At 49.9% G+C, this 24,272-nt stretch overlaps 3 protein-coding genes across 30 annotated transcripts; 2 read left to right on the top strand and 1 right to left on the bottom strand.

The window, feature by feature from the left end:
- Positions 1–4,162: 4,162 nt before the first annotated feature.
- PSME2 (proteasome activator subunit 2) lies at positions 4,163–7,616 on the bottom strand. The gene is made up of 11 exons (XM_072623460.1): positions 7,256–7,616; positions 6,883–6,915; positions 6,396–6,458; positions 6,022–6,108; positions 5,882–5,912; positions 5,690–5,787; positions 5,331–5,399; positions 5,094–5,161; positions 4,856–4,910; positions 4,424–4,510; positions 4,163–4,293 (listed from the first exon to the last, which is right to left on the bottom strand). The coding sequence occupies exons 1-11, from the start codon at positions 7,301–7,303 to the stop codon at positions 4,213–4,215; spliced, it is 720 nt and encodes a 239-aa protein (XP_072479561.1). The 5' UTR covers positions 7,304–7,616; the 3' UTR covers positions 4,163–4,212.
- Positions 7,617–7,807: 191 nt separating this feature from the next.
- RNF31 (ring finger protein 31) lies at positions 7,808–15,883 on the top strand. Of its 4 annotated transcripts, none has more exons than XM_072623401.1 (22): positions 7,808–7,994; positions 8,387–8,588; positions 8,763–8,909; positions 9,188–9,343; positions 9,549–9,608; positions 9,723–9,795; positions 10,049–10,226; positions 10,380–10,779; positions 11,007–11,282; positions 11,446–11,724; positions 11,930–12,112; positions 12,230–12,436; positions 12,744–12,917; positions 13,016–13,114; positions 13,231–13,320; positions 13,462–13,576; positions 13,736–13,854; positions 14,163–14,276; positions 14,461–14,518; positions 15,113–15,209; positions 15,405–15,573; positions 15,684–15,883. In XM_072623401.1, exons 2-22 carry the CDS (start codon positions 8,388–8,390, stop codon positions 15,735–15,737), a joined length of 3,249 nt encoding a protein of 1,082 aa, XP_072479502.1. In that variant the 5' UTR covers positions 7,808–7,994; position 8,387; the 3' UTR covers positions 15,738–15,883. The 4 variants fall into 4 exon arrangements, 3 of the variants coding, with proteins under 3 accessions (XP_072479502.1, XP_072479501.1, XP_072479503.1); XM_072623400.1 differs by having other exon boundaries at positions 7,889–7,994; positions 11,476–11,724; XM_072623402.1 differs by lacking the exon at positions 7,808–7,994 and adding an exon at positions 8,009–8,099.
- A 495-nt stretch (positions 15,884–16,378) lies between these two features.
- IRF9 (interferon regulatory factor 9) lies at positions 16,379–23,082 on the top strand. 25 transcript variants are annotated; one of them, XM_072623434.1, is made up of 9 exons: positions 16,379–16,521; positions 18,604–18,797; positions 19,084–19,267; positions 19,680–19,813; positions 19,929–20,016; positions 20,318–20,389; positions 21,743–22,102; positions 22,550–22,665; positions 22,769–23,082. In XM_072623434.1, the coding sequence occupies exons 2-9, from the start codon at positions 18,618–18,620 to the stop codon at positions 22,799–22,801; spliced, it is 1,167 nt and encodes a 388-aa protein (XP_072479535.1). In that variant the 5' UTR covers positions 16,379–16,521; positions 18,604–18,617; the 3' UTR covers positions 22,802–23,082. The 25 variants fall into 25 exon arrangements, with proteins under 25 accessions (XP_072479535.1, XP_072479531.1, XP_072479523.1 ...); XM_072623430.1 differs by having other exon boundaries at positions 19,629–19,813; XM_072623422.1 differs by having other exon boundaries at positions 19,084–19,390.
- Positions 23,083–24,272: the final 1,190 nt, after the last annotated feature.

Genomic DNA, 24,272 nt, shown 5'->3' with positions numbered 1-24,272 from the left:
AACATAACATAACAGATTTTTTCAGCTTGGTGATCAATTTACTGAGCTTTTTTATCTCTCTCTTTAAAAACAATCTTTCTTATAAGGGATGGTTTCTGGGAAGGAGGGAAAAGATTTACAGAGGGAAGTCGAGGCAATGTAAACATAAGTTACCTTAACATTTTTAAAAGAAAGCAAGAAATGAGTTCCCTTCATCCACCAAAATAAATGAGGCCCTCCAAAAACACATTAGCAAGATGACAAAATATGGGAATATTTTGGAGCTATTTCGAATAGACAGGCACACTAATATGCTGTTGGTGGAACTGTGAAGTGATTCAAACATTTGGGAAAGTGTTAGAAACCCGCAAGACACTAAAAGTAACAAGGAAAATTTATTGCAGCAGAGTTCAGAGGAATTGAACACTTTGGCCAAAGTGGGCCCCCACCCTCTTTTTCAGGAGGAGGGAGCACAGAGTACAGAAGTGAGATGAGCTAAATATCGTTAATTCAAGACAGATCCTCCCACCAGGAGATGGATTGGTCCATCCTCCATTAGGTCACCCTCTTCTCTACATGCCCATTGTAAAATACCCCCTTAGGGATTCTCCCTTCCAAACATGCTCTAACATAGGACCTATAATCAGAAAATGGAAGGATAATTTTATGCGTAGTGTATCTGCTTATATGCATGAGGTTCCTCAAGCAAGCACAGTAAAGAAAAGTCTTTTCTAGATATCTCTAGGTCATTTTTCTTGGCTAGTTCCAGCTAGCCAAGTTCCTTTATCAAAAACTTTGTAATTTTCTGAAGGTCACCGTCTGTCTTTTGATTGGTTAAGTCCATCTCTAGTCTGCTGGCTTTCTTATTATCTAACTTATTCTCAATGACTTCATGAATTTAACAATAGCTTATTGTGGAAACTTTTGCTGTCTCACAGAAAGCAATTTGGAATTATTTTAAGAAAGCAACTGATAGGTTCATATCTTTTTACACAAAGATACTACTCTACTATTCATCTACCTCCAAGGAGGTAAAAAAAAAAATAGGGGGAAAAAAGAGTCCAATGTACATCAAAATATTGATAGCAACACTTTTTGTAATAGGAAAAACAAAACAAAAAACTGAAAACAAAATAGGTGTCCATAAAGTTTGATACCAATATACAGTGACATAAGAAAAATGAATACGAAAAATACAGCAAGGCATAAGAAGACATATGAAGTGCTACCAAATTAATACAGGAATACAATTTGTACAATAATAACACCAATGCAAACAGAAAAGAAAAAATAAGGAAATGGCAAAGTATCAAACCTGGCCCCAAAAAGCTCAGAAAATATATTTCTGTCACTTCTTTGCAGGAAAGGATTCATGAAGGATATGGAACATTGCTGAAATCAGATAACATTTGTAAAGCACTTAGCACAGTCCTTGGCACATGGCAGTCATCATCATCATCATCATCATCATTTTTGATAAGATGGTTAGTTTTGCTGAACTTTTTTTTCTTTCTGTGATGGAGATGTGGCACATGTGCAGTGCCTCAGATGGTGTCTCTGTGTGGAAGACACTAGTGCATTGCTTTGGGGAGACTTGTGATGTATAAGAGAAATGCCTTAGAGAGACAAACTGTGGAATGTGTGATTTCATCGTTGGTGTTTAGTCAAGACCCCATTTGGGGTTTTGGAGTTTGAGGGGTTTTTTGCAAAGATACTGGAGTGGTTTGCCATTTCCCTCTCCAGCTCATTTTACAGATGAGGAAACTGAGGCAAACAGGGTTACATGACTTGCCCAGGGTCACACAGCTAGTCTGAGGTCAGATTTGAACTCAGATCCTTCTGATTCAAAGACCAGAAGTCTATTCACTTCATCACCTAGCTGCCCAAAGCATGTGTAGACATTCTGTAACTGGTTCTGATCAACCATGTGTTGAAGAGAAGGCTCTTAGGCTGCAGAGGCATTCAGCAAAATCTATTCATTTCAGCTATGACCTCTTTGCCTCATTTGCTTTTGAAGTCATCCCAGTGATTCCTGCCTGCCATCTGGTAAGGGGAGTAGAGTCTCTGAAACTGGGAATTTTCAAAGGTCCAAAGAGCAAGCCGCAGGAATCCAGGAGTTCAAGCCTAGGCTGAGTTTCCCAACCAGGACAGCATTATACCCCAGGGACTAAGGTGTGATCTTCAGGAGGGACCTTTGTGACTGTAGCTCAAAAGAATTCATCTAGCAGTTATGCCACATTTGGACATGAACTTGGAAGGATTGAGGCTGTGTAGTAATTGAGGTAAGCTTCAAGTCTATTCCCCTAGAGGCTGATGATAGCGTAGGAGAGGCATTAGGGGAAATGTATATTTGTTCTTGCGACATCTTTATTTCTTTGTAAATTCCTTTGTAAATGTTACCTACTGTTAAGTGGTTAAATGGGACTGAGGTTGCTAGTCACTGAACCCGATTAATAGGGAAAAAATAGTTGATTGGAGTTCCAGCTGGCAGTAGAGAAAAACCTACTTCAATCCACTTGGGTTACCTTGAGGAAAGATATAGTCCACCTGACCTTGAGAGATTGGGGCCAAAGCACACATGTTATGTTCTTTTTTTCCTTAGTATTATAAGGGTTGGCTCTCTGGGAAAAGGAAAGAGATATTGGGAAATTTAAAGTGATGTAAAGATCAATGATACCAATACAATTAAATACATACATATTAGCTTGTCCCCTAAGAGGAGACAAGAGAATCCATCCTCTCATTAGTAAGGTAGGGGACTGTGCATATAGAATGCTTCATGTGCTATTAGACCCTGCTGATACATCCATTGGTTTTATTAAACTATTCTTTTCTCTTAATTTTTGTTAGATTGTAAATCTCTTTACTGAATAGGAGGGTGGAGGGGGATACATTCGTAAATGTGGTGTTAAAAAAAGGCATCAACAAAGCTAATACAATTTCTACCCCGCTCATGTAGGCATTGTTAGCTACAAAACTATAGAGTGGTAACCTGGAGGACTGAAAAAACATGGTTTGGAGTTAGAGCATTTATTTGATCTTGGATTTGGAATTTGGATCCTGGCAGGGCTACCTAAGGACCTTTCAGCAAGTCACTGAATGTCTCTGGGTCTCAGTTTTCTCTTCTGTAAAATGAGATGTTTGGAGATGATCTCTACTGCTACTTCAGGCAGGTCACTTAAATTCTGTGGTTCTCATTCTCCACCTCTCTCAAGTGATGGGGTTGGAGTGGATCCTTTCTACTTATGTTTTTCCTCTAATTATTACAGCCTGCTGGGGGTCATACCCTTGGGAGAACAATAAAGAAAAGACTGGACAGGAAGGATATTTGAACATTTTTCAGAAATAGTCACTTGCCCAGAAAATGCTCTTCTGTGAAACCAAGGTGGCCCTTTCTGGAAGCTGGGGGGAGTGGAGGCAGAAGGGAGAGGCAATCTGGGTTGACTTGCCCAGGGTCACACAGCTAGTGTCTGAGGCTGAATTTGAACTCAGGTCCTCCTGACTCCAGGGCCATTTCTCTTTCAAGAATGCTCATGAAATGTAGGGGCTGTTCTAGAAGCTCCTGATGTGGTTTAATATGGTATTGTTATATTTTAGCTTTTGTCCTGATAGCCTGACAAAGTTACGGGTGTAAAAATAATTATAGTAAAAGTTATAGGTCCTATATAAACAGGCCAACTATGTATCTCAACATATTGTTTTTTTAATAACGAGAAAAGACACTGAAGTACAAGACACACTTCCTAACACTTAAAGCTGTCCCAAAATGGAGAGGACTGTCTTGGAAAGCAGTGGGTTTCTTCTCACTGGAGATTTTCAAGTATAGCCTGGAGAACTATTTAAATTTTTTAGATGACTTTTCAAGTATGTGGTATAGAGAGTTTCTGCTCAGCCATGGGAACATACAGTCCTTTCCAACCTGGACTCTAGGATACCTAATCTCCAATATGTGGGATGTGTAGGATCTGGACCAGGGTAGAAGCAATGCACTCCTATCATCCGCATGCTGAGGTCTGATGGAGGGATGTGAAAGCACCCATTGCAGTTTCCCAGAACTGCATGTGCTTCAAGGTGGGGAATCCCAGCCGTACAGCAGTGCGGTCATAGTGCCCCTGAGGCAGCATCTGATTCTTCTACTCCCACAGTTCCTCAGAATGGATACAATAAGCACAAAACAACCAGCTCAGTTTGTTAAAGGATTAAGATCATTTATTTGCTGTATGGCCCTGGGGCTCAGTACATGGATGGTTTCTCTTCACCCTTTGGATTGGTGATCTTCTCCAGGTTGTTGCTGATGATGTGATAGAGCTCAGCCTGGAAAAATGAGTCAAAGTGGTAGCTACAGCTCCCTCCCTGCCCTCCTTTGAACTCCTCCCTCCCTTGCCATCCTTTCCCTGCAAACTATCTTCATTCTGTATCTCTTCCAGTCTTCACCCCTACTCACATAGAAAGAACGCAGATCCAGCACTATGGTACGAAGTTCCCTATAGATTGCCTCATCTCGTTCATGCACCAAAGCCCGATAATCCATCTGGGAGTGAAAAGGGTAAAGTTGGGTCATGTCTCTGGGAGGGCATGAGATGTGCCTGGTTTTCTCATAGAAGGGAATGGACAAATTGGAGGAATGCTTTCTGCCTCAGCCACAGGAAGCAGAATTCCACAGGATCAGGTAGATGGGCTAGGATCCAGGAATCCTCACTCCCTTCTGGGGGTTCTTTTTCTTTGGCCTTCCCTACTTAGGGAAACTGAACAGAATTTCTCAGGGAGATCAGACAACCAGCACCTCTTTTCCATCCATTCCCAGCATCATATTTCTCAACCAAAAGCTGGAGGGACTTTCCATGATACTCTGAGGTAGGTGGGAATGCCCACTCACCACATGAGTCTCCTTGGAGGCCTTGGCCACTGCATCTCCACGTTCAGAGAAGTACCTTATAGGAAGAGAGAGGTTTGATGGTAGGGATGGGAACTTCTGAGGAAACCCATGGCCCTAGGGTACCTCCCCAAAGCCTCCTCTCTTTGTGGGAAATGCCCAGTGCAGGAGAGACTGACCAGCCTCTGAATTCCAAAGTGATGCCTTCCACTTCCCACACCTCTCCTCAAGCCTAGCTTACTTGGCAATGGCTGTTTGAAAGGTTTCCACTTTGGTTTTTACTGCTGTCACTCGTTCCAGAACCTTTTCCTGTAAAGATATGCAGAGATGGAAGACTGAGAACAGCACAACCTCCCCGGCCCATCCCATGTCCCTGACATTGCTTTCCCCTTTCTTCTTGTTCCCAGCCCTAGCCCCTTACCTCCCAAACATTTCTTTACCATAGTAATCCTCACTTCCTCACCGTCCCTTCCCTTACCTGGATGGCCACCCCAAAATCATTGCCATCCTCAATCTTGGGGATCAGGTGTTGGATCCAGGTGATCACCTACATCAGAGAAGTTTCTGTGATTGATTGCTTGCCTGATTCAGTCATTAAATGCTTCCATGAAGAAAGCACTATGTTCTATACTATCACACACAGAAAGAATAAGGAATAATCCTTGCCCTCAAAGAGCTTATCTTACCATCTGTAGGACTAGAGCCCATAAAGGCAGCCCACTTAGTGAGGAGGAAAAGGGTTTAAAGGAGCCAAACCTTAAGGAAAAAAGGTTTATAGGAGAGCCCCAAGTCTTAGAAATAGGTCTCTGAGGAAAAAATTGAAGACCTCTGTCTTACCAGAATACACTTCTCTTTGAGGGTCCGAACCTCTGGTTTAACTTGAGCAAGTAGCTCCAGGATTTTCTCATTCCCAGGGAGGAACCCACACTTGGGGACTAAGGGAAAAATGAAGTGTCAGTCACAGGCTTCAGGCACCTTTCTAGCTATCCTTCAATCATCTGCCTCCTTCCTAATGCCTTCCTTCCTCACCTTCTTTCTTCTCTTGTTTGTCTGTCTCCATCTGAAGGGAAAAAAAAGTTCGTTGGAATTGAAAATTTTGAGGGAGGCTGAGGAGGAAATATTGTCTCTGGAGTTTGCAATATCAATCTGTCAGCTCCCAGGGACCTCACCTCATCATCCTTAGGCGGAGGATCTGGAATTGGGATGTCCAGTGGTGCTCGAAGGGGGGTTAGGTCAACCATATTGAAGGACTCATCCTGTCCAAAAGTAACTGTTAGATTCTTGTCTGGCCTCTTCCCTCTTAAGCCTGCATAAAGCCCCAAAGATACACAGCCTACCTACTACCCCCAACCAACTCCATACATCCTCTTCCCCTCCAATTAAACTATCCAAGATTCAGACTCCACCCTTTCCTTTGACTCTGAACTCACAGATACTTGACTGCCACATCCCCATAAGGGAAGTGAACCCCAGCTCTTGAATGTAGGTTAAGGGTACCCAAGGTTGGATAGGGATAGAAGCAAGAGAGAAAGCCACTGCTTGCCTTCAAAAGCTGATGGAGTTGTATGATTTTCTGTGGTAGAAAGGTTGAGAGGAACTCCTCAGCCTGTGGCAAAGGAAGAACATGATCACAGGAGGAAATGGGGGGTGGGGGTAAGCATCAAAGAATGAGGGCCAAAGGGCTGGATAAGAAATTCAAAGAATTTTAGTGGTGGAAAGGGCCTTGGAGATCATCTTATCTAATGTTTCACAAATGAGGAAATGGAAACCCAGATAAATGAGGAGCTTGCTCAAGGTCATGCAGACCTGATTCCCAGACCAGTGCTTTTTCTACTCCACTCTGCTGGAGGCATAACGGAGGAAACTGGAGTCACGAAATCAGATTGGAGGGGAGAGGCTGAGATTGATAAGTTGATAAAGAAAACGAGCCCCAGGTCAGGGTTGAGGGTGGGGTCCCAAGGGAAAGTGGCTAGTCCATTCTCCCGTCAGAGGCTAAGAGCCAAGTTTATACTGGACCCAAATGGACTCACCTCCTGGAAGAGATTTTGCCGGAACACATCCACCTGTGGAGAGAAGGCAGCAGGGCTTAGAGGGTTCCCGTGGGAAGGAGGGTGGGGTGGGGCAGGGTGGAGGCTCCGGGGCTTTCCTCCTACCCATCCCCGACCTATTTAAGGGGACCTGGCCCAGCCTTTTCCCCCCTCCTCGAAGTTGCCCCCTTGCCAACCCCTACCCCCAGGTCTGGCAGTGACCCCGGATGGGCATGACCAGGATCGCGAAGGCCCCAAGCAGAAGCGAAAGCCCTGAAGGGGCTGCCCAGGGAGGCCGCCCAGCGCCCCGGTCCGGCACAGGTGCACCCGCCCTCCCCACGGCCACCAGCCGGCGGGGCAGCCCCCGCCGCCTCACCTGTCTGCGGGCCTCCCCGCTCAGCCGCAGCTCGCACGCCTTGGCCATGCTGCCCAGGGCCAGAGAAAGCTCCGAGGTCTCCGCGATCCCCGCCGAAGGCTCGAGCTTTCACTTTCACTCCCCATGGGCAGCTCCGCCCCCCCGGCCGGCCCGGGCCGGGCCCCCCTTCTCCCGGGAGCCCCCTGCTGGTCTTCCCGAGGAGCAGCCGCCTTGGAGGTGGAAATCCCCTCTGGAAAGGAGGCTGGGCCCGGGACCGCCCCGGGCATCCTCGGAGAACGGAGAGAGGGGGAGAAGCCATCGCGCCTTTCTAATCGGCCACAGGTTACCTGTCCGGAGCCGAGCCGGAGTGCTCCCTCTAGCCACGCCTCTTCGAAGGCAGGCCCCGCCTTCTTTGTAGTCACGCCCCTTTCGTTGACCAAACCCCGCCCCGGTCCCTGGCGTCCTTTTCCCTCGCCACGCCCCTCTCCTGAACCTAGCCCCGCCTCCCTCCTGACCACGCCCCCGAGCTGCTCGGCCCTTTCCCTCTCCCGAGGCCTCCTTCCCACCTCCTCCTAGTTTGGCCTCGCCCGCTTCCGTCCGACAAGCCGAGGTCCCTCCCCTTTCCCGGGGACTTCCTGTTCCCTACCCAGAAAGCGAAAGGCCCGGGAGCCAGGCTGCGGGGGAGAGCCGAGCCGCCGGGGTGTTGCCCGGCCGTCCTGCCGCTGCAGCGTGAGCCGGGGAGCCGGAGAGAGGCGAGCCGGTTGGTCCGGGAAGGAGGGGGTCGCCTCCGGCCGCGGCGGGGGGCGGAGGGAGCGGGGAGCCCAGCCGGGCTCGAGGATCCTCTGGGGACGGAGGACGAAGGGAGGTCAGTGCGTGCCAGGCGGCCAGCCAGGTCACCCCGGACTCAGCGGGCGCAATCCCTGCCCCCACCCCGGACCCAGCTGTGCCGAGTCCCCGCCCCTCCCCCTTCCTCGGGAGCTGCCCGGTGCCCGCAGCCCGGACTGGGCGGAGAAGCCGGCACAAGGGGGGCCCCCGGCTGTCCGCATCGGGGATGGGGAAGGAGGGACGGAGGGGGCTGAGCTGGCCGCGGCCCCAGCAGGGGAGCCCTCTCCGGTCCCCCACCTGAGCCAGCCCCCTCGCGCCTCCCCCCAGGATGTCAGGGGAAGGGCTGCGGGAAGAGGAGCGGGTCTACCTAGCTGCCCGCGAAGAGCTCGTGGACGCCCTGAGGAGGGATCCTGGACAGACGTTTTCCCCAGAGCAGCTGCTCGGACTGCTGGACAACTCCCTGCCCCTGGCCACCCGCTACCCCCGGCTGGGTGCCGCCCGCCTGGTCTGCAGCAATGCCCAGGGAGAGGTGAGTGCGCAGTGTCCTTAGCGGGATGTTCAGGAGGAGGACCCGGAGAGAGGAGCAGACGTGGTCCACGCCTGGAGGAACGAAGCGGGCAGTGAGGGGCTCCGGAGCGGACGGGGGATCTGGAAGCTGGCGCTCGGATATTTTAATTCAAGTCCTTCCACCCTGCCTTTGCAGCCCAGCCAGTACTTGGGCCGTTTGTCCACCGCGCTGAACATCCTGGAGAAATATGGCCGGAACCTACTTAGTCCACAAAGACCACGCTATTGGCGTGGGGTCAAGTTCAATAACCCTGTCTTCAGAAGCACTGTGGATGCTGTGCAGGTGAGATTTGAAGGGACCGGGAAGATGCACACAAGGGAATCAGATGCCGAGGTAACTGGAATTGAGCTAGAAGGTTTGGGCTGGGTCGGAAGCTAGACCTGTGCTAGGGATAATCTGTCCTGTGACAAGGATGGCAGTGTGAAGAAAGGATAGTCATGGGGATGGAATAAGAATGTCAAATTACCTTGGGGTCTGTGTAAGGAGTAAGGAGGTGTCAGTGGAAAGAGAAGTGGGAGGGAGTGGTTCACAAGCAGGCAATGACTGGGGGTTCCTGGCAGGGTGGCCGGGAGGTCCTTCGACTTTATGGATACACAGAACAGCAGCCAGATGGCCTAAGCTTCCCTGAGGAGCAAGAGGAGCCAGATGGGCATCGTGTGGCTACCGTCACTATGGACGTCTTACTGCTGCGGACTGAGCTCACCCTTTTCCTGGATGTAAGACCTTGTCCTCATAAGCAGGACTTAGAAATTCTGACCTCAGGGACTTAGCCTAACCTGAAACCACCTTATAAATATGGGCCCAGCTGAATCCCAAGCGTGGAGCATTGTCCCTCTTTCTTCCCCTTCCCTGAGAGTGGATAGGGACCAGGTTCCTAGCATGGTGGAGGTTCTGACTGTGCTCCATTTATTCTGGCTGCAGAAATCCCACCCACGGCCAGAGGCACTGGAACAGCTGCTAAAAGAGGGATCTAGTGGTCAGGTAAGGAGGAAGGGGTTCCTTAGTACCATGGGGAAATGGGTGAGAAAAGGAAGCTAGGGAAATGAGGACTGTGTGTTCCATTCAAGCCTCTAAACATTACCCTTCCTTCCTCAGGTGCTGCTCTTTGAACCAGTTTCTCCACTAAGAGAGACCACTTCCAGTTCTCTTCCTGCTCCCCAGGTTCAAGGTACTGCTGCTTGTTTGGAGGAGGGAGTCACTCAAGTGTGGTATCAAAGTGATGGAGACTTGTGAAATCTCACTCTATGCACATGCAATTCTTTCAGTCCTTGTTTCTCTTTCCTTAAAGAGATAACCCTGATTCCTCGAGCCTGGTCATATTCCAGAACATACACTGGTTTAAAGCTTATATAAATTTATGCATGTAATCCAGAGGAAATAGTGTTCTCAAGATAATGTGTGATTCCTCTTCTCTTGTCCAGGCACCACGCCAGGCTCCTGCTTTTTATGTGGCTCTGTCCCAGGCACACTGCATTGCCCAACTTGTGGTCATGCTCTTTGCCCAGCCTGTGACTGCCTTTTCCACCGACACCCGTCCCGTACCCATCACCTCCGACAGCGCGTGCTCGGGAACCACCCAGCCTCCAACCTTAGCTCCAGGTAAGAGGCTCCTTCCCCTTCTTGATTCAGAGGCGGGGGAGGCAATTTAAGGTAGAGATGAGTGGGGGGGACGTGCCAAGAAAATTTAAAATGCTCAAGAGTGCAGAATTTAAGTACTTGTGTATTTAGGATAGCCCTGTGTCTTTGTTACAGCTTGTCAAACCTAGCCCCACCACGGCCCCTGCTCACCTCTCCACCTACCTTTGGGGACAGCTCTCTTCCTTCTTGGTCAAGTCCAGCCCCGGAGCCACCTAGCACTCGCCCACCTTGGCACTGTGCAGCGTGTGCCATGCAAAATGAGGCCCGAGCAGTGCTATGTGTAGCCTGTGACCGGCCCCGAGGGTGCAAGGGGGTAGGGCAAGGGATGGAGAGCCCTCAAGCTGGAGGATCAGGGAGTGGGCCACAGCGGGGACGCTGGGCCTGTCAGAGCTGCACCTTTGAGAACGAGGCTGCTACAGTGCTATGTGCCATTTGTGAGCGGCCTCGGCTGGCTCATCCCCCCAGCCTTTTAGGGGATGTCCGAGACACTGGTGTCTGCCTGCCTGCTCTGGAGGTAATGAGAATTCTAGCCTCTCCCCCAAATTAGACTGCCTGTCGCTCTCCCAGATCTTTGTTTTCTTTGGTTCTCCCCCCAAACGTCTTTTTTCCCCATTTCCATCTTCTTGCGTTCCCACGATTTTTTCTTCCCTGACCTCCCAGCCTTGGCTCTCTGCTCTTAGGAAGTTGATCCAAAGGGTGAACCTTTCAGTGGTAATGACTATCCCAGTCTACTTCCTCTAGGCTGGTGACTGGCACTGTGTTCACTGTACGTTCCGAAACTCTGGCCCAGGCTGGGTGTGTACCATGTGCAACCGGACCAGTAGCCCTACTCCACCATCTCTTCCCTCCTGGATCCCCACTAGCTCTCTGGGAGACGGAGCCCGAGCCAGTGTCTGCTTCAAGCCTGTGTCTACACGGCCCCTAAGTACTCCTCTGCCCACCCTCAGGGGAGATCCTGAACAGCAGCGCCAGGACAAGATGCGAGAGGATGGGCTGCGATTGGTGTCAATGATCCGAGTAAGTTTGGGGTGGGAGATGAAGACTTGAGAAAGGGGAGCCAACTTCCAAGTATGAGGTGGAGGAGGGGATAGGTTCTAGAATGCTCCACACTAGTTAGAGCTCTTTTCTGATGGGGTGAGAGGGGTAAAGAATGTCTTTCCTTATCTATGTCTTAATGAAGCCACCCCGCCACTGGGGGGTGTGTCCCCAGGCAGGGGAAGCAGAAGGTGCATGCCCAGAGGAGATATTTTCAGCGCTTCAATACTCAGGCACTGAGGTACCTCTGCAGTGGCTTCGGTCAGAGCTGCCCTACGTGCTGGAGATGGTGGCAGAGATGGCAGGCCGGCAGGACCCCAGTCTAGGTGCATTCTCCTGCCAAGAAGCCAAGCAAGCCTGGCTTGATCGTCATGGCAACCTGGATGAGGCTGTGGAGGAGTGTGTTCGAGCCAGGCGAAGGAAGGTGAGGGACAGAGCAGAGGATAAATTGGTACCTAGCAGTGTTAATAAAGGGCGGCAGGATGCGGGTCTAAGAACAGGTACTGGACTGAACTGGATACGTAAAGGAAGGTTGAATATAAAGAACTGAGGGAGGTAGACCTTCGAATTTAGAGCTTCAGCATATGCTTCTGACTTTGGACTTTCTCCTTTATTCCTGTAATTACCAGGTTCGGGAGTTAGAGGTGCTAGGATTTGGGCGAGAAGAGGGAGCATTGCAAGCACTCTATCAGCATGGTGGACATGTGGAGCGAGCCCTTACAGAGCTACAGCGACAACGCCTAGAACCCTTCCACCAGCGCCTCTGGGAGGCCCCTGAACCTAACCCTTCCTGGGATGGGCCTGATAAGCAGGTATTTGTTGAGACAATTCCTGGGAAAGCAGGAAAAGCAATGAAGTTGTAACCTTGGAAAAGGCCAGGCCAGGTGGGGATATTCTGACAGATGTTCATCCGTACCCTCACATCCCAGAGTCTGATACGACGGCTATTGGCAGTATACACTTTACCGAGCTGGGGCCGGGCAGAGCTGGCACTTTCACTGCTTCAGGAGACGCCGAGGAACTATGAACTGGTAGATGTGGTGGAGGCAGTTCGACATAGTCCTGACCGGGCCTTCCTGCGCCGACTACTTGCCCAAGAATGTGCTGTCTGTAGCTGGGCCCTTCCCCGAAACCGGGTAACCTTTCCTTAGTCTTGGCTGAGCAATGGCCCCTTGCACTGCCAGCTCGTGTACCTTTTCCTAGGAAATGAGACCCCTTAACCCCACTTCAGCCCAACCTGACTATTCCTAGAAGATCATCAAGCTATTTTTTTATTCATCAATTAAAAGGAATCTTTGCTGTGTCTTTCCATCCCAGATGCAGTGAGCTGGATGTCTTTTCAGCCACTATTCACCTGATCATTCTACACCTGATCCTAAGCACCTCATCCCTTTTCCTACTCCTTATTGGCTCCTGACATGACTTTCCCTTCTCCTGCCCCAGATGCAGTCACTGACCTCCTGTGAGTGCACCATCTGTCCAGACTGCTTCCGGCAACACTTCACCATTGCCCTAAAGGAGAAGCACATCACAGATATGGTGTGTCCAGCCTGTGGACGCCCTGACCTGACTGATGAGACCCAGCTGGTCAGCTACTTCTCTACCCTGGACATCCAGGTACCAAGAGAATCCAAAGTGAACACCATGGAGCTAAAGGGATCCAGGGTTCCAGGTGGTTGGGGACCCTTTCCACCTGCCTCTTCATGTCCTCCTAGTTGCGGGAGAGCCTGGATCCTGATGCCTATGCATTGTTCCACAAGAAACTGACAGAGCGTGTGCTTATGCGTGACCCCAAGTTCTTGTGGTGCACTCAGGTGAGATGGTGAGGAGATAAGCCAAGGAGCACAGAGAAATTGGGAAAAGACTACTTGACAGAGAGGATGGAAAAAAGGTATATATCATGGCAGTATTTGTTTTCTGTCCCAACCAGTGTTCCTTTGGCTTCATCTATGAACGAGAGCAGTTAGAGGCCACGTGTCCCCAGTGTCACCAGACTTTCTGTGTTCGCTGCAAGCGTCAGGTAAAGGGGAACAAATCGTGGATGAGGTGGGAACTGGGTGCAAAGAGGGGGTCTGGAACAACGGGGTGACCTGTAGCAAGAACAGGAGCATGGGATTGTGGGGAAATCTCTAGCCTGAAGCACTTGGCTTCCCTCCTGCAGTGGGAAGAACAACACCAGGGCCGGAGCTGTGAGGACTTCCAGAGCTGGAAACGCGCCAACGACCCTGAGTACCAGGCCCAGGGCTTGGCCATGTACCTACAGGAGAACGGCATTGGTGAGGCCCTCTTCTGGTGCCTTCCTTCCTCAATGCGCTCTGTGCCCTACAAGCCTTGCATCCATCTTTGCCAATCTTAACTCCTGTCAAGAAAGGTCAGGATGGAGGAGCTCCTTGCTGTGAGCCAGCTGACGCTCCCCACCCTGTTTCTCCTCATAGACTGTCCCAAGTGTAAGTTCTCCTACGCTCTGGCCCGGGGTGGATGTATGCATTTCCATTGCACCCAGTGCCGCCATCAGTTCTGCAGTGGCTGCTACAGTGCCTTCTATGCCAAGAACGTATGTTTGAGGTGGGAGGAGGGCACTGGTTTGGGATGGGGAATGTGACCAGACCACACTTGGGTTTGAATGACAAGTCATTAGGACAAAGTGGTGGAGGATATGGAGAAAGTGGGATGGAAGGAGTAGAAGGGGCATTGTGCTGTTGAGCATCTCCCCATTCTCTAGTGTGTGGCTCCTTCCACTCCTTACTTCAGGTCCTCCAGTTTCCCACCATCATCCTACACCTTATGAAGGGGGTCACTGAGAGGCCAGAACCCAATACCTTCTCCAATCTACTCTCTTTCCCCTACTTGGGTTTCCTTCAGAAATGTCCAGATCCCAACTGCCGGGTGAAAAAATCACTGCATGGCCATCATCCTCGAGACTGTCTCTTCTACCTTCGAGACTGGGATGCTCTCCGTCTTCAGAAGTTGTTACAGGTCAGAGGCCTCCAAGGCTAGAACGAGAGGGCCTTGTCAGGAAAGATTTCAGGGTATTAGAGAGGTTATGGGGGTCCTAGCGTCTCAGGGATTCCCTTCATGAAGTATTGTGAAGGTCAGGGGAGATAATCTAAAGCAAGAAATGGGAGCTAGCTAGAACACTCACCTGTCTGTCCCTCCCTAGGACAACGGCATTACTTTCAATACAGAACCTCCAGCTGGAACTCGGGCAGCACCTGGAGGTGAGAACTTTTTATCCTGGATCCCCTAACAACTCCCAGTTGTAACTCCACTGACAGGAGAAAGCTTCTTCAGTGGAGAAGGGGCAGAGATGTGGGTGATGTCCCACAGTTCCACTATGCCTGTAGGGTGAGGGTAAGGAGGGAAGTAATCCCATAAAACCCTTTGATGGTTCATTAATTCATTCACTAATATTAATTGTCTGTTATCTGCAAGGTGTTGTCCCAGGCACTGTGGCCACTACAAAGAAGTAATCAAACAAAAGCTCTGTCCTCTGGGAGTTTTTATCTGAAAAAAAACAACATGCATTAACTAAAATTTAATTAGCAGTCAAGATGTCACAAGACAATATGCAATTAAATGCAAAATTAAGTATCCTAGGACAACAGTTTCTTCTACTGAGCTGGAGTTAAGGTGTAGATGGCTGCACTCCTAGGCTCCTCCTGGGATAGAGTTGATAATTCTGGAGGATAATGCGTTCTTGTCACCCACACTGGAAGCTGCCCCTCCCTTTGGAGGACTTGAATAATACATCTGTTATGCTTTAGGGGCACACACCTTCTGTACAGACATTGTCGACCCTTCTGTCTCCTCAGGTGGCTGCCGTGTGATGGAACAGAAAGAGGTTACAGGTGGGCTCAAGGATGAAGCTTGTGGAAAGGAGACCCCAACTGGGTATGCTGGACTCTGCCAGTAAGTACCAGGCTGGGAAAGAGCCTCTTTCAAGAAGGCACTGTGACTTGTACACTGATACCTCAAAGAATGGGTGCTGGGATATGCACATTGAGGAGGGAGTCTGGGCAGTAAGCGTGGGGTCTGATGATCTCTGGATGGTGAGGGGTTCCCAGAAGTACACACAATACCCTCTCTGCTTGTCCCACCACTCAGGGCGCACTACAAGGAGTACCTGGTGAGCCTCATCAATGCCCATTCACTGGACCCAGCAATACTGTATGAGGTGGAGGAGCTGGAGACAGCCACTCAGCGCTATCTGCATGTCCGGCCTCAGCCAATAGCAGGAGAGGATGCCTCCACCTATCGGGCTCGATTGCTACAGGTGAAGACAGTGGACGCCTTCTCAGATATTTTGACCTCCAAGGCTCCCCTTGGCCAGCCTGAAGTCCCTAAATACCTGGCTTTAACCCACTTTTCTATTTCCTCCTGCAGAAGCTGCTAGAAGAGGTGCCTCTGGGGCAGAACATCCCCCGAAGGAAGAAGTAGCTGGGGCTGGGGCCCTCAGGAAGGTCCCTGTGCCCCTCCACTGCAGGGGCTGGGGCCCTCAGGAAGGCCCCTGTGCCCTGCCAGTTCCCATTTCCTCTGGACTCCCACAGAAACTCCAGCACCAATAAAGGTGTCTCCACTCCCAACCTCCTTGGTGGTCCGTCTTATTGGTCCCCTCCAGCCCAGGGCCCCTGGGGACTGAGGGGTAGAGGAAGGGTGGGCCACAGAGAACGTGGAGGAGCTTTGGGGTGACCTCTCCCCATCCCCCCACTTGAAGCTCAGGGCTTAGAACATGGGAAAATGCCCAATGGCCCCTCCTTCTCCAGCGCCCAGACCCTATTTTCCAGCCCTCTCAAGGGCTTGCTCAGTGCCTAGCAGCACAGTGCTAGATACCACGGTGGGGGACCAGAAACAGAGAAGCCCAGGATGCACGAGGGGGCATTCAGGAAAGCTGGCAGCGCCTTCCTCGCTGTGCCTGGCAGCCTGACCAGCTCCTGCCCAGGGCCCCGCCCCTCTGCGCGCAGGCCCCGCCCATCCACTAGCAGGCCCTGCCCAGGTCCGGGCTCCTGCAGCGCCCGGCCAGTTCAGGTTCAGGCTGATGCGCCCCCTGGTGGTGGCCGGGGGCCCTGCGGCTCTAGCCCACGTGATTTCGTGGAAAAGGCTGTGCCAGAAGGAAGTGAAACTGGGCAGTAGGAAGGGGAGGAGAGAGAGAGAGAGAGGTCCGAGCCCTGCTGCCCCTGCCTGTCGTGTTCATCCTGACCCACGCACCTGACTGCCGGCACAGGTAAGGGAGGGCTCGGTGCTCCGATCGTGGCTCCGGCCTCTGGAGGAGACGGCCCGAAAGTGGCTGGACACCCAGATGCCCCGGGAAGGGGCGCCGCCTCCAGAGGAGGGGAGGGGGGAGGGGCAGGGCAGAGGAGGGGAGGGGGCAGGCCAAGTTCCCCTTGGCCGGGCGGGAGGATCAGGCTCCGAGAGGTCAAGGCCGGGCTTCGGACCAAGAGAAGGTCATTGCCGGGGAGGGAGATACCAAGGGCCTTGTTTTTTTGCTGCCCACTTGGGGTGTGGCCCCGCCCCCTCTCCCTCCCCTGGCTCGGAGGGGCAGCTGGGTGCCCATGTGAAGACGAGGGTCCTGAGATGGCCAGCTACGGGGCTGCTTAGGTACCTCGGAGAGCAGAGAACGAGGGACCCTGGAGAGGCGTGGAGAATGAGGAAGAGGCAGTGTAAGGAAACTGAGGCCAGGGAGAGCGAGGGCCGGCCCAGGGCTCCTGCAGCCCGGGCTCTACCCTGGGCTGGGTTAGTCCAGGTTAGAAACTGAGGCCGGGGAGAGCGAGGGCCGGCCCAGGGCTCCTGCAGCCCGGGCTCTACCCTGGGCTGGGTTAGTCTGTCCAGGTTAGAAACTGAGGCCGGGGAGACCGAGGGCCGGCCCAGGGCTCCTGCATCCCGGGCTCTACCCTGGGCTGGGTTAGTCTGTCCGGGTTAGAAACTGAGGCCGGGGAGACCGAGGGCCAGGCCAGGGAGAGCGAGGGCCGGCCCAGGGCTCCTGCAGCCCGGGCTCTACCCTGGGCTGGGTTAGTCTGTCCGGGTTAGAAACTGAGGCGGGGGAGAGCGAGGGCCAGGCCAGGGAGAGCGAGGGCTGGCCCAGGGCTGGGTTAGTCTGTCCAGGTTAGAAACTGAGGCGGGGGAGAGCGAGGGCCGGCCCAGGGCTCCTGCATCCCGGGCTCTACCCTGGGCTGGGTTAGTCTGTCCGGGTTAGAAACTGAGGCGGGGGAGAGCGAGGGCCAGGCCAGGGAGAGCGAGGGCCGGCCCAGGGCTGGGTTAGTCTGTCCAGGTTAGAAACTGAGGCGGGGGAGAGCGAGGGCCGGCCCAGGGCTGGGTTAGTCTGTCCGGGTTAGAAACTGAGGCCGGGGAGAGCGAGGGCCGGCCCAGGGCTCCTGCATCCCGGGCTCTACCCTGGGCTGGGTTAGTCTGTCCGGGTTAGAAACTGAGGCCGGGGAGAGCGAGGGCCAGGCCAGGGCTCCTGCAGTCCGGGCTCTACTCTGGGTTGGGTTAGTCCATCCAGGTTAGAAACTGAGTGGAGAAAAGACAGTGTGTTGGTTCTTGTGACCCACGAGGAGTGACGTGAAAAGGCCTGACAAAGATGTAGACCTGAGTTTTGTCCCTAATAGACTGACCTGGTTTGGGACTAAGAACAGTTTTCCGTGATTTCTGTCCATGGTGAACTTGGCATAGCTCAGTCCTCAGCAGAGGTTTGTAGCATGAAAAGAGGTGGAAAGGAGTAAGGAAACAGCTGGCAGGGACAGAGCTGGGTTGGGGATAGGAATTAACTTGTAAAAAAGGTTGTGGCACCCACATGGCCCCCCTTGTCTGTTTGGTGGGAATGACCGCGGGACACAGGCACCCAGGAGTGTAAGGGCGGCTATTCTGCCTTATTCCTCAGTCCGGTTAAGGACTGACTTCTGTACTGGTGAAGGGGCAAGTGTCATAACCCATTTGACAACCTATTAATCCCAAAATAACAATAAAGCTCTAGCTTAAACAAAATTAACTTGTAAGCCTGGGATCTCCTATTATTAGGAGCATGTATAATAAATAGGAGTGCTCAACTTGGGATCAGGAAGATTGGGGCTCAGTTCACATCTTGCCTTAAGACCTGTGTGACCCTAGGCAAGTCACCTAACTTCTCTCAGGCTCCATCTGTTCATCTGTAAAACAGAGATGATAATGGCACCGTTAAGGTTGTGGTTTCAGGTTGTCCATCATAGCACTGTATAAACACGAATTATAAATTTCCATCTTTGTTGTTGTTCACGTTGCTATTTCTCTCACATTTCTTAAGTTCTCATCTTCTTTCGGCTGATGTTTCCAGTTGTTCCCTCTAGGATGGCATCTGGCCGGGCTCGAAGTACGCGTAAACTTCGCAACTGGGTTCTGGAGCAGGTGGAGAGTGGGAAGTTCCCAGGAGTGTGCTGGGATGATGCAGACAAGACCATGTTCCGCATCCCCTGGAAGCATGCAGGCAAGCAGGATTTCAGAGAAGAACAAGATGCCGCTTTCTTCAAGGTAGAAGAGTTTGCAGACCCCTTTCTAAGCCCCACACAACTGAGGGCCCTGGACTAGGGATGGATACCTTTGTTTTCTAAGATCAGAAAGACCTAGACATGATCTTTTCTGAGTGTTAGGGACAGCTGGAAATTGCCCTTTCTGACATCTGGCTGAGTGGGGAAACCTGAGTATTTTCCATATTAGCTATGTTCCATTTAAGGGGGTGAATCTGTTAAGTTGTTAAATACACGAAGTTGACAGGGGACCTTGGTGATCATACCCATTTCCTTCACCTCTTCTTCAGGCCTGGGCAATATTCAAAGGGAAATATCGAGAAGGAGACCAAGCTGACCCTGCAGCCTGGAAGACACGCCTTCGGTGTGCCCTCAATAAGAGCCCTGAGTTTGAGGAGGTCCCAGAGAGAGGCCACATGGAAGGGCCTGAGCCCTACAAGGTGTACCGGCTCCTGCCTTCTGGCACCCTTCCTGGTGACTACTGCCCCCCATGCTCCCCAGTACCCATCCTTGGAAACAATATAAGTCACACCCTGAGAGAAGGGTGGAATGAATTTGGGGAGTCTGATTCATCTTTCCCCAAGGCAGAACCTTCAGGTAATAATGAGAGTTACATTTTTATAGCACTCAGGTTTACAGAGTACTTTACACCCTGTGAGGTCAGTAACACAAATACCATTCTACTCATCTTAACAGATGAGGAAACTGTTCAGAAAGGTGTGAAGTGACCTGCCCAGGTCACAAGGTAGCAGAGCCAAGTCTTCTGACACCAGTGCTGCCTTTCACCCTCTCGCTCCCAGATCTACTCCCATCTTGGCATTTTTTCCCTATGCAGATCCATTCTTAATCCCCACTCCTGGCCCTGACTCCTCTGGTGCTTCCACAGCCCCACAAGCTATCCAGAAACTTCAGCCAAAGAGAAAACACACTTTATTATCCTCAGAGGAAGAAGATAATGTAGAGAGTAAACGGAGTTGCATACCTAACCTGCCCTCACTGCAGAACACCCTTGGAATCATGGTGAGTCCCAAGAGAAAGAGTACAGGGAAGGGCATGAGCTTGTCTGCCCAGGTTTAAAGCATAGGTTTTAGGGGAGGGAGTATTCCTTACAGATGGAACCATTCTTTGACATTAGGTTCCAAGTGAGGGACCCAGCAGCAGCTTTCAGAACATGGATGATTCTGGTATTGGAAGCAACAGCAACAGCCCTGAGCCCCATGAAGGTAGTTCCCCTGCTGCATTCCTCCTTCCAACCATGTTAAACCTACAGCCATACCACCCTGAACTCACTGATCTCATCTGGTGAGCTTAATCCTGCCAGCCGGTATGACCTTAGAAAAGTCAGTTAACCTCTGTTAGTCTCTTTCTCTTCTGTAAAAGGAGGGTGCTGGATTACATATAGGACCTCGAAGTTTCCTTCCAGCTCTAAATTTCGATCCCATTATCTTAATGAAATTCCTAGCTTGCCCTTAGGTTGATTCTCTCTGTCTACTTACTAGAACTTTCTCCTCTTCTCTTACATAGTTGCTGACTCTACTGATGTCACTTTAGCAGCTGATGGAGAAATCCACCAGTCACCTTACCTTTCAGATGCAGGTAAATAGACCTAGAGCACATGGCCTTTCCCTTCCATGACTCCCCCCCACTCTCCTCCTTTTGATCTGCTTTTTACAGCCCTTCTAGCCTTTCCCTCCAGACATCTCTGTAGCCAGAACCAAGTGATTCCCTGTGTGGTTTGATTTGAGGTTTCTGAGAAGTTACTTCTGCTCTGTTGAACAATTTTTGAGTGGATGAAGTTGTCAAGGGAGGGCATGTAGTAGAGATAAAGGAGGAAAGCCTCTTGAGAAACATGAAGGGGTCTGAAAGAGACCATAAACAAAGAAGACAGTCAGCTAGCATTTATTAAGCATCTTCTGTGTTCCAGACACTATACTAAACCCTTCTGTCTTAACTACTGTATCTGGGATTATTTTTTTTTACCGTTCTCTTCCCTTCAGTTCCCATGTCCAGTTATTTACCAAACGCTTTTGACTCCACCCTAAAGCCTCTCCCACATCTGTTCTCTTCTCCTTTTTCCATTTGCTAACATCTCATTACCACCCATATGAACTTTTGCAATGGCTTCCTAACAAGTTTCCCTGCCTCCTTCCTCCAGTCCGTCCTTTGTATCTTGGCCAGAAGAGGCGTTCTTAAGATCTTCAGTGGTTCTTTGCATACTGAGTAAAGTTCACACTTCAGTCCTGGGTGTTTAAGTACCTCCCTCCACAGTCTGACTCACCCCAATTTTCCAGACTTATTAAATATCTCTCCTTTCCTTGTAGTCTACTCTCTGGCCAAAAGGGAAGACTCTGCCCCCTGCTCTCCCAGCTCTGCATTTTGCTCATGCTATTTCCCCCTAGGTCTGAAATGTCTTAGCCCCTTGATCCACAAACCCTTTTCTCCCTTACCTGCTGAAGTCTTGTCTATTCATTAAAACCCAAATCAAATGCCATCTCCTCAAAGAAGTCTTTCCTCCTCACTGGTAGGTGAAAGACTTTTTCCCCTTATGACTGCATAACACTTTGTTTTGCATCTTTCTGATGCACTTCTAACCTAGAACTGGGTATTATCCCTATGGATATTTGTGTCTTATCCCCCAGGAGACTGTGAAGGCAAGGCATATCTCCTAGCCAAACTTCTTTTTCTCCCCCAAAGTGCTTGGCTATTCTACACAGGGTAGGTGTTTGGGGATAACAGTACTTTTTCAACCTTAAAATTCTATAAAATTGTGAGGATATTACTGTTATTTTATAAATGTTTCTTGAATGAACAGTCAATTTACTGAACCTCTCTGGACTTCCTTATCTATAAAATGCAGGGGTTAGACTAGGTTACCTTTAAAAATTTTAGTTCCCTAAGTGTATGAATCCATCTCTAGTGTGCTTTATTTTATTTTCCTTCCCTCTCCAGATTGCTTCCTTTTGCTCACCTTCCATTACAGTGGGCATTTGGTTGGAAAGACTGAGGTACATGGCCCTGACTGCCGACTCATAGCCAAACCTTCAGGAACCCAGAATAGCATAGAGCAGGTGATGCTACCTTCTGCCAGTGTACTCTCTGAACCAGCTCTCCAGTTATCCACAGAGAACCTCCTGAAACACTTTGACCGTGGCATCTTGGTAGCTAGCAATTCCCGAGGTCTTTTTGTGCAGCGCCTCTGTACCATTCCCATTTCCTGGACTGGTCCCTGCACTCCGTCCGGGCCTGGACCCCATCTGCTACAGGACAAAATATGTGTGGAAGTCTTTAATTCTGCCAAATTCTTCCAAGGTGAGAACTGTTCTACTCTAGCCCAGCCTTACCTCTAAAGACCCTGACCACTACCCCCTCATCTTGGGAGTGTCCTAATTTTTAGAATCCTGCTTCCTCCCTGCTATCAGTCCTGTGGTCATTCTTAGCCCCACTTTCCCAAGTTCCTGGACCTGTGACTGCTGCTTCTCTGTGTCCCTTCACTCCCCAATCCTGTTAGACTCTGGGCTGGTTGGGCTGAGGCATGGTGACCAGGGGATCACATTAGCCATCTTTCTGTGTGTCTTCCTTTCTTTGATTCCTGCCCACCCCCTCCTTTTCTCTTTTCATTGTGTCTTATTTTCTGTCCTTTTTCTTTCTCTCCTTATCTTTCCTCCCTCCATCACTTCACTCCTCTCCCATATCCTATTCTCACTCTCTTGCTCTCCACTGCTTCCTCTCTCAAATTTCTTTCTCTCTTACCATTAGGCCTAGCCCAATACCGCAAGGGCCTGGCCCCACCCCCTGAATTCCAGGTGACCCTAAATTTTTTGGAGGAGCACTGTGGTCCTGGATATACTCATAAGAATCTCATCACAGTCCAGGTAGTATCACTATCTGGGATTGGGTAGAGTCTCTGGGATAAGGAGGGATTCTTCCAGAAGGAATGAAGGTTAGACTCACTGATGTCTGTTCTTCCTGGTACAGATGGAGCAGGCCTTTGCTCGATACCTGCTGTAAACTGGACTTGTAGAAGCGGAGTGTTCTGTTCCCTTGGCATCTGTTACACTCATCTTCCTCCTCCTTTCCTTTGACTGTTCCTTATATGTCCTTCTGGTTGGTGGTTGGTGTTGGTGTGTTCTATGAGTTGTATCACTATGCCTGGATGGTTTGGTAAGGTGGTGGGAAGTCCCTGGGAAATCCTAGCAGCTCAAACTCACATTGCCTTTCAGTTTCAAACCCTAAAAATAACTTTAGATCTACTGTCAAGGTTTTTGAATAAAGTTTTATTGAAAATGAAACTATCTGGTTTATTGAGAGGAGATTGATATATCAGGGAAAAGCAGGATACGGTCAATGGAGAGTCAGGAGAGGAAGCATCTTGCCATTTAAAACCTGGGGTTCTTAACCTGAAATCCATAGAGGATAGATATCAGGTGTTTAATCAACTTGGAACTTTTAAAATATTTTGATAATTGTATTTCAATAGAAGTGGGTTCCTTTGTAATCCTATGTATTTTATTTTATGCATTTAAAAACATTCAGAGACAGACCCATAGGCTTCAGTGGACTACCATAATACACACAGAAAAGTTAAGAACCCTTTATTTAAACCAAGGGTGGGGAATCTGCGGCCTTGAGGCCACATGTCCTCTGGGTCCTCAAGTGTGGCCCTTTGACTGAATACAAACTTCACAGGATTTTTGTTAAGGATTTTCTTATATGTTATTTTTATATTAATATATAAACATATTTATAAATATATATTTGTAAATTGTATTAATATACAAAATCCTTTTATTAAGGGGATTTATTCTGTGAAGTTTGGATTCAGTGAAAAGGCCACACTTGAGGACTTAGAGGGCCGCATGTAGCCTCGAGGCTGCAGGTTCCCCAACCTTGATTTATATTCTTATCTACTAGGGTTCTCTTCTGGGTCACCCCTTCCCCTCACCCCAATCACATCTCATATTTCTGTATTCACAGAGGTCCTTGGGACTGACCCTGTACACATCACAGTCCATACAAGCCGCTAAAGACCAAAGTGGGCAGGTCATGTTCCCAGAGAGGTAGGTCAGGGGATAAGTTCTAGCCACAAAAATAGGTGTGCTGGTCTTCTGTAAAAGTCAGTTAGTCAATATATATTTAAGTCCCTACTATGTGCTTATTGCCAAGGATCAAAAAAAAAGGCAAGAGACAGTTCCTCCCTGGGCTCTAAAGGAGCTTTACAGCCTAACAGGGGAGTCAGGAGGCAAACAGCTGTGTATAAAGAAGCTATCCATAGGACAAATTAATAATCAGTAGAAGGAAGGTATTAGAATTAATTAGAATTAAGGAGAATCAAGAAAGGCTTCCTGTTGAAAGCAGGAGGAAAAGATAAAGATGAAAAGAATTCCAGATGTGGATGACAGCCAGTGAAAAAGACCCAAGTCAGGAGATAAACTACCTTCTGCAAGGAGGCCAGGGTCACTGGATCACAGACTATTGGAGG

This window comes from Notamacropus eugenii, chromosome 7 (assembly GCF_028372415.1).
Source record: "Notamacropus eugenii isolate mMacEug1 chromosome 7, mMacEug1.pri_v2, whole genome shotgun sequence".
In the NCBI taxonomy this organism is placed as follows: Eukaryota; Metazoa; Chordata; class Mammalia; order Diprotodontia; family Macropodidae; genus Notamacropus; species Notamacropus eugenii.
Note: the sequence above shows the minus strand (reverse complement) of the source record. Positions and strands in the feature narration are given on the sequence as shown.

What these genes read in the sequence shown, in the direction of transcription:
- PSME2 (XM_072623460.1), bottom strand. Translation starts at nt 7,303, where the DNA reads ATGGCCAAGGCGTGCGAGCTGCGGCTGAGCGGGGAGGCCCGCAGACAG. An exon ending in GGCAAAATCTCTTCCAGGAG is followed by an intron (nt 6,459 to 6,882) that starts GTGAGTCCATTT and finishes CCTTTGCCACAG; the next exon opens with GCTGAGGAGTTCCTCTCAAC. An exon ending in AACTCCATCAGCTTTTGAAG is followed by an intron (nt 6,109 to 6,395) that starts GCAAGCAGTGGC and finishes ACTTTTGGACAG; the next exon opens with GATGAGTCCTTCAATATGGT.
- RNF31 (XM_072623401.1), top strand. Translation starts at nt 8,388, where the DNA reads ATGTCAGGGGAAGGGCTGCGGGAAGAGGAGCGGGTCTACCTAGCTGCC. An exon ending in TCTCTACCCTGGACATCCAG is followed by an intron (nt 12,918 to 13,015) that starts GTACCAAGAGAA and finishes ATGTCCTCCTAG; the next exon opens with TTGCGGGAGAGCCTGGATCC. An exon ending in GGGTATGCTGGACTCTGCCA is followed by an intron (nt 15,210 to 15,404) that starts GTAAGTACCAGG and finishes CCCACCACTCAG; the next exon opens with GGCGCACTACAAGGAGTACC.
- IRF9 (XM_072623415.1), top strand. Translation starts at nt 18,594, where the DNA reads ATGTTTCCAGTTGTTCCCTCTAGGATGGCATCTGGCCGGGCTCGAAGT. An exon ending in CCCCAAGGCAGAACCTTCAG is followed by an intron (nt 19,391 to 19,628) that starts GTAATAATGAGA and finishes TTCCCTATGCAG; the next exon opens with ATCCATTCTTAATCCCCACT. An exon ending in ACCTTACCTTTCAGATGCAG is followed by an intron (nt 20,390 to 21,742) that starts GTAAATAGACCT and finishes TTCCCTCTCCAG; the next exon opens with ATTGCTTCCTTTTGCTCACC.